At 47.4% G+C, this 10430-nt stretch overlaps 1 protein-coding gene across 1 annotated transcript in view; it reads left to right on the top strand.

Moving 5' to 3' along the window:
- CDYL (chromodomain protein, Y-like) overlaps window positions 1-10020 on the top strand; it is a 65005-nt gene extending 54985 nt beyond the window's left edge. The window contains exons 5-6 of the mRNA XM_008569444.1: window positions 6607-6750; window positions 8366-10020. Of these exons, the coding sequence (XP_008567666.1) occupies window positions 6607-6750; window positions 8366-8524 (303 nt within the window). The 3' untranslated portion in view covers window positions 8525-10020. The remainder of the gene's footprint in view (window positions 1-6606; window positions 6751-8365) is intronic.
- Window positions 10021-10430: the final 410 nt, after the last annotated feature.

The following is a 10430-nucleotide window of genomic DNA, read 5'->3' as shown; positions in this document are numbered from 1 at the left end:
TTTTTTTTTTTTTTTTTTTTTTTTTTTTTTTTTTTTTTTTTAAAAGATGACCGGTAAGGGGATCTCAACCCTTGGCTTGGTGTTGTCAGCACCACGCTCTCCCAAGTGAGCAAACCGGCCATCCCTATATAGGATCCGAACCCGCGGCCTTGGTGTTATCAGCACCGCACTCTCCCGAGTGAGCCACGGGCCGGCCCAGCAATTCTTAAAATCTCTTAACAGGACTGGTATGACAACCACCTGTCAGCTCTAAAATCACTAACGTATACAGTCCCATACCTGAGCAGTGATTAGAGCTGAACAGGCGGGCTGTTGCCCTCTGGCTGTAGGCTGTCACCTCTTACCCTAGGGCTTTTGCCCCATACGTGTATTTACCTAAAAACCCTATTCTAAAAATCAAATGAGAATCAACATTTCTAACCCTCCACAGTGTAATGAGAAAAAGGGTATCTGCATCCTCTCATTACTTGCAGTGGGAAAAGGAGTGACTTTACAGTGGAGAGACCTGGCAGGCAGCATCTTAGTGAGTGGTCACGGTTCACCAGAAACAAGACGTATCGACCCTGGTATGCCCCGTGCGATGCTCTGAGGGAGTCCTGTTTAGACGTAGGTCTCCTTGGTCTACTTATGAGCGGGTGTTGGACAAACCAGAACCAGACCAGGGCAGCCTGCAGACACTGAGCAGCGCTCCCCCACGACGGCGGGTCTCAGAGACACCGAGGGACTGAGGAAACATCTCTGATGGGAGGAGACGGTGGGGACCTGACAGCTCAAAGCAGGGTGGGACCCTGGGTGGGATCCCAGGTTAGAGAAAGGACACAGGTGGGAAAACAGGCAAAATTAGTATGGGGTTTGCCGTTTAGTTAGTAGCATGGTGTCGGTAGGATTTTCTGGTTTTGATTACCATAAAATGCTATACAGTGTGTCAACGCGGGGAGAGCTGGGTGAAGGGTTTATGGAAATGCTGTTCTACTTTTGTAATTGTTTCATTGTCTGAACTTATTCCAAAAACAGAAAGTTTAAAATAAATAAATAAATAGAGGGAGGAAGGTTAGTAGGACAGAATGCAGCTACCACATCCAGCCTCAACGCTGCCCTGCCCCCCACCTGCCCTGCCCCCTCTGCTGGCCCCAGTGGCCTTCCCGGTGGTGGGACACCTGCCCCCGAGGGGCCTGGGGCCTGGTCACTGCCCCCTACTGTGGCCAGAGTCTCTGCACTCTTCCACTTACTGCTACAGTTAGGCAGGGGAGGACCAGGGCCACCTGCTTCCATCCCATTTCCCAGAGGACTCGGCACCACATAGAGGTCCTTGGTGCACTGTGTATACTACACGTTGGAAGATGGTGCCCTTCCTCATGGAGCGCCCCTCCAACCTGGTGCTGCCCCCACCCCGGCCCTGCTGTTGCCCCACCAGGCTGGTAGCCTCCATGGGTGCCATGGGTGACCCAGCCAGAGGACCACACGGCCCTGGCTTCTCTGCACATTCTCTGGTGATGATGGTCTGCTGGTCAGGTGCACCCACGCCAGTACCCCTGACCCTCCACGAGCCTCAGGGATGGGAGCTGCCTGAGGACCTGAGGTGGGGCACACCCAGAAGGAGTGTCCATCCCTATTAGGACGGTCAGCTTGCCTCCATGTGTCACCAATGGACTGGCCTCCAGGGATGGTGTTGCACAGGTATCTCTGGCTGGCAGGCCGGGCATCCTGCGGCCACAGTAGCTAAGTCAGCCTTGATGAGTTGGAGTTTGTGCTCTTGATCATCCCTTGCATGCGGCCACTCGGTTCACATGTCTGTCACACTAGCGCTGGGGTGGCCAGCACCAGCTGTCTCACGTAGTTGCCCAGTTCCCCTTTGCGGGGGATGCTCCCTGGTAGACATCAACGTGATACAACACTCTGCCCTTCCCCACCCACCGCCACACCCGTCTTTACCTGCTCGTCACCAATCTTTGAGGCCCTGCCAGCCACCCAGGCCACTCACCCTGCTGTGGGTCATTGATCCTCTAAGCTCAATCCACGTCTGCTCCTACCCCAGCTGGATGACCAGGTGCATCTGCCACTGCTGGGTAAGGCTCCAGTGTGGCTGCCAACCTCACGCTGTGGGTCTGATGGAACTCAGATTGTGATGGATGTTTCCCGTGCATGGTCATTTGGTGCCCTGTGGCCAGTCAGGTTCTTCGTCCCTCCCAGGGCCCAGTCAGTACTCCAGGCACATCCTTCCCTACTGTGGACAGCACGGCCTTGCTCCAGGGCTCTGGGGCTGCCCTGCCATCCTCCCTCTCGCACTCGCTGTGACTTCCACATTGCATCTTTTCCTGTCCTCCACATTGGCCACAGCAGTCCTGGCCTTTGCTCTTCACTCTAAACTCAACTGGGGGCCAGGCCCCATTTACTCCGTGCTTCTAGGAGTGTCCCAGGAGTGCAGGGACGGGTGAGGGGTTCCTTGTTGCCAGCCAGCTGGGGAACATCCAGCTCTGCAGTCCCTCTCCTCGCCCTGTCTCCAACTCCCAGCTGTCACGAGTTGGTTTCTCTGGAAGCTGAGATGGATTTGGGAAGTAGGATTTGGTGGATTATGTGTCATCGTCCATGGAAGGGAAAGAGGAAGCAGGACTGGGAGGGGGGCACAGTGGAGCCTTGGTGCGCTCCGCCATTGGCATGGCCCCAGAGACTCGGGTGCCCCGACAAGCACTAGGCGTGTCTGCATCCACCCCAGTTGGTGTTCAGTGTTTCACAGGATGCAGACATGGGGTACGTGTCCAAGTCTCTTGTCTTGTTCTTTTCACCGTCCTGCACCCACCCAACACAGCACTTGTTATCATCAGTAAAGTTACTTCAAGTTCATTTTCAGTTATTACTGTAAAATAGTTTCCTACTAGTTACTGCCTGTTCTGCAGAGAATCGTTATCGGTAACATCACCCTGAACTCATATGGAGTTGTTTCTCCAGAGGAGATGGAAACATGCCCTCTCTCACTGTGTGGCTACATAGATGTGTGATGTCAGTCAGACCCACAGGAGGGGCAGATCTGGGGAAAATGTTAAACAGACTTGACGTTCAAACACATTTCAGGCAAAGACATTGGGAAGAAGAGCCTTTGGGCCAAATACTGCTTGGGAGTGGAGGTCTTAGAGGTCACTGCTCAGGGAGACCCATAAATTCCTGACGTCACTGCAGAATGAAGGCTGCTCTTGCGACAGGCCTCAACAAATGGGTGCTTTTTGCATCCTCTTGGACCGAATGGTACCACTTGAACACCTGTTCTCATCGCCCCACCCGCACATTGGGGGACACATGGTAGTGTCCAGAGACGGTTTAGTTGTCACTGCTGAGGAGGTGCTAGTCAGTGGAGGCCAGGGGTGCTGCTCAGCCTCCAACAGCACCCAGGACACCCCAAGCAAAGAACTGCCTGGCCACAAGCCCTCCCGTGCCCGGGGTGGGCAGCCATGCTCTTGAGCAAGAGCAAGGCACTCACGCCTCATGCAGTGACCGTCCCATACCTCGTGAATGGGGGTTGAGCCTCTACAGAAAGTGAACAAAAGCTGTTGAGGTGACTTGTACTGTGACAGCTCTAGTTGGAAGCGACTACCTAGTAATGTAGTTCCTCTCATGAGCTTTTGGTGTATTGGAGCTTTCTGCAGCCTGAGGCAGAGCTGATGCTAGCCTGGTTTTGCCCAGTTGGTATGCACAGAACTGCAAGGAAGAGAAGCCACAGGGGTCATGGTGGTGGGATAAAAAGCGCACATGGGTGAACTGAGCTGTGCAAGCTCTCTCCTCCAGGGCGTGTGCTGCAGGCGCGGGCAGGCTGTGCAAATTAGCCTCGGGGTCTGCTCTTCCCCAGTGAACATTCATGGAGCTCCTGCTACGGGCCAGATGCTGCAGGGACCACCCCCAGGGGCCTGTGTGCTCATGAGTGTTCTGGGCTCTGACACTTGAAGAAGCCTTCACTGACGGAAGCACAGAGGACACCCAACGATAGGAATGCAGGCCGCCATTAGTGAACCCTGCGGCTCTCTGGGTCCCGCTCAGGTGGGAGGCTGGAGAGGTGCCCGGTGCGCGGCTGACGTCCTTACCTGAGCTCACCAGTAAGAGCCGCACTCTCGGGGAGTTTAGAGACAGTCTGAGGGGGTAAGAGGAAAGCCCCTGCCACCGCTGCTCCTGCCCACTCAGGCTGGCCTGTGTCATCACTGTACCTCTTAATGCAGTCGTTTTGGCTGAACTAAAAGACAACTCTATTTCCCTTTCCTCTGGCATTTCCCATTTGGATGGTTACATAATGACGTTTAAAAATAGTTGGACTGGCCAGTTCGCCCAGTTGGTTAGAGCACAGTGTTATAACACAAGGTCAAGGGTTTGGATCCCCGTACTGGCCAACTGCCCAAAAATAAACAAAATACAGTTTTGTTTTGATCGCGTCAGGTACTTTTGCAGGTTGTCTACATTTAGTCCCTTGTTAATTCTGCCACTTTAAACTTCCCAGTGACTGCATATTTGTGAATCTGTTATTTGAATAGAAGTTTAAAACCTTTCATTTTAGAACTACTGAAAATTGTGTGTATGAGAATGTGCTCATTCAAATTGAGTGTATTTGCTTATTTTATTAATTGAAATAATTGATTACATATATTTGTGATACAGAGTTGACTGTCAGTACAAACTGAGCGTATTTCATCCTGCTAATCTTACCAGGGGAATTTTCTTAATAGTTTTGTTTTTTTGATGACTGTAGTTTTAAGTCCCCCCACTGCCGGTGTTTACCTGAGAGAGCGCCAGCAGCCTTGAACTGGTCCTGTCATTCATAGCCCGGGGTAGATTCAGAAATGCCTGCGCAGCCAACCATCTGGAACAGAGAAGGGTACCAGCAGGGAGGCATCTCAGTGACAAGCAGGGCTGGGGCTGCCAGACTCCAAGGAGGAAGACTGGCCGTGGTGACTAGAGGGGAGGGCCAGGCCTGAGGGAGTCAGCAAATGGAGACAGGCTGCACGTTGACCTCCCGATGGCAGAAGATAGCGTGCATAGAAGTGACCAGCAGGGCAGAGAAGCAGCATCTGGGGACATGCCTCCTGCTGAACTTGAGGGATTTAGCCTTGTGGTCATCACTGAGCATTGAGAATGCAAGAAGTGTAGTCTAGGAAAGGAAATTCTGTCCCATGGCACGCCTCCCGCTGAGTCACTGGAGCAGGAAGATGGAGGCCAGTTTCTAAATTCATCATTAGTGGGCCCTCTTTTCACTGAGGAGGGCCTGTTCTGTTCAGGGCTTCTGTAAAACATCCCCAAACTCTTCATACACTCATCACTTTTCCAAGACTCGGTGCACATAACAGGCTCCGCTTTGGGGGGCATTGAGAACCCTGCAAACCCTTCTTGGGTGAAGCCTGTCCCGAGCACTAATGTCCCACCTCTGTCTGTGTTGAAAGGATGGTGAACCAGCCACACAGTTGTTGCTGGGCTAGCTGGGTCCTGTGTGCTCTCGTCTGTGTGTCTCACCTGTGCGTCTCCCCTGCAGGTTAGCTGCAGGTGTAGGGCACTGTCAGCCGAGAGGACTTCACAACTCCAGGGCCTTTTCCTAACAGTGATTTTGCCTCTTTTGGAAAAAGAAGTTGCCCACCAAAGTGTGTTTTACCTGCCCCCAAAGCTCATGGTCGAATCTTCTTCATGACCATAGGAGGCTTCAGGAAGATGAACCGTACAAGATAAACCACAGGCAGGAAGTGGCACGTTAGGCTAGTGTGGAGTCTGTCAGATACATAATCTCCCCTTTTCCCCCAATCTCAGCATCTGTGAGCCTTTTGAGTGATGGAAAATCCATACACGTTGTGCTGAGACCTTAGGTGATCTAGAACCCAGGATGGAGTTAATCAATTTCATATAGATATGCATATGTATTTTTAAAAACAAAAACAAATGTTAACTTTCTTCAGGTGAAGTAACTATAGTCAGACCTGCTTGAGCAGACTACAGTGATTTTTGGACACGTTTAGGTCCTGTTCGTTTCTTATTTTAATTTCTAAGCAATAAAATGTGGCCTCCAAGGTATACTCCAGCAGAAACATTCACTGCCATTAGAACATATTTTCTGTATGCTTTGAACAAGTCACCCTTGGCCTCTCTCAGATTCAGAAAATATTGTGTTGTAGTTCAGTGTCTGGCTCAAATCCTTAAAATTACAAATTACCTAGCCTTGCTTTATGGTTCATTTTCCCAGGGTTCATTTGTGCATTAAATGAGTTCATACATGGGAAGAGCTGGCTTTAGTAGGAGGAAGGCAGGCGCAGGAGAGGAAGTTATGTCAATAACCTCAAATTGGGCTGGCCAGCTAGCTCAGTTGGTTGGAAAGGTGGATTTCTGAGTCCATGTGATTCTGTATAACATCATAAAATCAGCTTTTCACATTCATTTTTTAAAAATCACTGGCCCAGTGTGTTATCTCCCACCTGCCCAGTTGACTGTGTCTTGCACAAGGTTTATGCTGAGTGGCCACAGAGAACATGGTGGCATTTTCAAATGTCTGTCCTCAGTGTGCATTTTTGAGGGATGGGTTTTCGGGATGGGTCTTCTCTGCCTGCCTACCCCCACATCTCATATCCCATCAATTCTTCTTCCTTTCAGGCAAATGAAATGTTGCTCAGTGGGCGGAAGCTGACCGCGCAGGAGGCATGTGGCAAGGGCCTGGTCTCCCAGGTGTTCTGGCCTGGGACCTTCACCCAGGAAGTCATGGTTCGGATTAAGGAGCTTGCCTCATGTAACCCAGTTGTACGTCTAATTTGTTCTCTTACATATGTTACTTTTTTAAAAACATAACCATTTCGGGCCGGCCCGGTGGCGCACTGGAGAGTGCGCCGCTTGGGAGCACGGTGGTGCTCCCGCTGATGGTTCGGATCCCATATGGAGACCGGTTCCCGCTCACTGGCTGAGCGCAGTGCGGGCGCAACACCGAGGGTTGCGATCCCGTTGCCAGTCAGTAAAAAAGACAAAAAGGAAAAAAAAAAAACATAACCTTTTCCTCCAGAAAGCTCAGTGTCAGGGCCGGCCCGGTGGCGCACTGGAGAGTGCGCCACTTGGGAGCGCAGCAGCGCCTGGATCCCATGTGGAAGAGTTCCTGCTCACTGGCTGAGCGCGGTGCGGGTGCAACACCGAGGGTTGCGATCCCGTTGCCGGTCCCCGGTACGGGCGCGACACCAAGGGTTGCGATCCCGTTACCGGTCAGTAAAAAAGACAAAAAGGAAAAAAAAAATGCTCAGTGTCAGATCTGACAGTGCTTCCCACGTCCTCCGGACCTTTGCACTCAGCAGGCACCTTCACATGAGGTACCGCCAGAAGCCACACTCGCATTGTCCCAGATCCACTACCACATCCTCCCTTTGCACATACTGAGAATTAAAGGAATGGACTTCAGTCTGAAACGTAGTAGCTTAAAATGTCCTATAACAACCAGCATTTATATAATACTTTAGTGTTTCCAAAGCCCTTTCATATAATGACGTTTAGTTTTTCCCCACCCCCACAGTGAGCTTAAGGTTTTGTTTAATAAATGTGCTGAATAATTATCTAACAAAATTACATCTGGCAAAGGGTGAAATGTTGTTTAATGATAACTTTAATGAGTTTACACTTCTGTGTAAACTCTCACAGACATGTGAACAATCCTCGTTATTAAAATGAAATGCTGTTGAGAAAATACCCCCAGCAGGCATTGTCAGCGTTTTCATTGATCGTCAACAGAGTTGACGTCCAGTTCAGGGGTCTACACTGGTCCAGCACTAGCACTGGGGCCGAGGCGCCAGGTGCAGACAGCCTAGCTCTCTTTTGAAATAGCTTAACAGCCTTTTTTTCTCTTTGGCAGCTCCATTAAGGAAATTAATAGCCATTTTGAAGTTGAGGATTTATCCAGCATCTATTGTGAAATATACTTTATTTAAGTTGAGCATCCCTAAATCTGAAATGCTCCAAAATCTGAAACTTTTTGAGCGCTAACATGATGCCACAAGTGGAACATTCCACACCTAACCTCATATGACGGGCCATGTGTTTCATGTACAAAATTATTAAAAGTAAAATTACCTTCAGTCTGTACATATAGATACATATATAAAACAAATGGATTTCATGTTTAGACTTGGATTACATTCCCAAAACATCTCATTATGTACATGCAAATACTCCAAAATCTGAAAAAGTCCACCACATTGCTGGTTCCCAGCGTTTCCCATAAGGGACACTCAAACTGCATATGTATTAGACCTCATATGTATTGTGAAAAACAGGTAATTACTCACGTTTGATAATTGCCTGCATAGATTTAGGGGAGAAACAGGGCCAGTTTCTGCAAACACACACCTTGCTCACTGCCTGCTGTTGCTTGGTGCAGGTGCTGGAGGAGTCCAAAGCCCTTGTGCGCTGTAACATGAGGATGGAGCTGGAGCAAGCCAACGAGAGGGAGTGCGAGGTCCTGAAGAAAATCTGGGGCTCTGCCCAAGGGATGGACTCCATGTTAAAGTACTTGCAGAGGAAAATTGATGAGTTTTGATTGGCAGGCTGCCTGCTAGTGACACTGGAATTGGATTAAGCAGGACGTTGGTGGCTCTAAGTTGCCCTAATCCATCTTCACAGCCTAAAACAAGTTCACCTGTAGCTCATGCTTGGAAACAGTACTGGAAACATCCAAGCTGTTTATTATCAAGGAGTTTTTAAGTACTGTAACTTTAAAATAAATAACTTCAAAGCTCCTTTGTCCAAACGTCATTATTTTATACTTATATACACACAAGTATAAAAGTATAATGGTAAGCACTAGACTGCTCTTGGAAGCTCTAATTTTTGTTTTCTTTGGCTAGTACTGTATTAAAAAAGAAAAGAATTGTGTTTTGTTGGTTTTGGGTGGCAGAAAAGTCTGGAATAATGTTTGTTTTTCTCATTTTTTTTTCCTTCTAGAACAGATTCTAAAGAGATATTAGCCAGCCTTACCTCCCCTGCCCCAAATTGAGATACAGAAAGATCTGAGATGTTGGGCTTTACCTCCAAGAAGGTACAAATATCTCAGAGATGGAAAATTCTAAATCAGAAGTAAGACTTATCTTTTAGGATAAATATTTCTGATGAAAAATCCACCAATGTGCATACCCCCACCCAAACATACACTTCAGATTCGTGCTGAAATATCAGCTGATTCTCCCTTTTTTAAATATGTCCAGTTCTTACCCAGTTAACATGAAGAAACCACTGTCTCTCTAAAAGAAAGCTTGTTTTGCAGTATTAGTGAATCACTAAATAGCTTAAGTATGAATATCTAAGTTATAAGTTAGGCTTAGTTGGTTTTAAATAGTTTTTCTGACCCCTTTCAAAAATAACTACATAAGTGCTTCTTGTTGCTGGGTGAGAAATACCACTTTATATACAGTTTTGGTTTTCTATTTGCAGATATGATTGATGTATCACACCAAAAAAATATTTTTATGTTTATAAAGTGTAATTTTTAGGTTTACTTAGAATATATTTTATTTAATAAGTTAAAATTCTTTTGGCACACTATTAAATGCAGAAACTTCTTTCAAAACAAAAAGAACTACCTTATATCTGACATTTAATGTTTTTGGTCTCTGCTTTTATGTCTATACAGTATATGCGTATAGTACGGTGTCTAAGAGTGCCCTGTGTGCGTAGACGTGTGCATTCCTTTCAGGAGTGGGGACTGATTCGTGACTACAGACGCCTATTATTAGTTAGGCTTCTGAGCTTGCAATCATATTGAATGTATGAAGAACGAAGTAAAATCAAACCCTTATTTTTGTACAGTTTTGAAGTTTATACTTAGAACTGACCACCTCCCCAGTCACATGGAGAGCTGTACAGTGTGTAAATTTGCCTTTACCTTGGGTTGATTGGTACAGTATTTTTGCATCTGTGGGACCTACTTTTTCGTTCAGTAGTTTGAACTATATATAAACTGTACAATCTGTAAAGTTTTTATAGAATAAATATTCAGCTGTGAAAACTGGTTAAATAAAACTAATATTTCTTAACACATTTGAAATGTTTCTCTGAATCTTCATTTATGAGGTTTCTCATGGTGGTGTTTTCTGTAATCTTTTTTGTGAAGCATATGTATGTGCATAAAACATTTATACAGTTTCATGGAGTAAAAACCTGCACACCTCTCACTGGGTAGGACCTAGAGTATAACCCAAAATCCTCCCAGCTCACCCAGGTGGCCACTTCCTGAATTTTGTGTCAGTCATCCCCTTGCTTCTCTTTCAGAGAACATTTCTCAAATATCTCTTAGTTCTGCCTCTTTTTGACCTTTCTGCCCTCTGTATGATAGGCTTCTGTGCTTTGCTTCTTTAATTCAGTGTTGTAAGAGATTCTCTTACATGGAGTTGTAACTTAACTCCTTCTCTGCCCAAACCTGCAACAAGGATATTTTCATTCCTGTTTCA

This window comes from Galeopterus variegatus, unplaced genomic scaffold (genome assembly GCF_000696425.1).
Source record: "Galeopterus variegatus unplaced genomic scaffold, G_variegatus-3.0.2 Scaffold497, whole genome shotgun sequence".
Lineage (NCBI taxonomy): Eukaryota > Metazoa > Chordata > Mammalia > Dermoptera > Cynocephalidae > Galeopterus > Galeopterus variegatus.
Note: the sequence above shows the minus strand (reverse complement) of the source record. Positions and strands in the feature narration are given on the sequence as shown.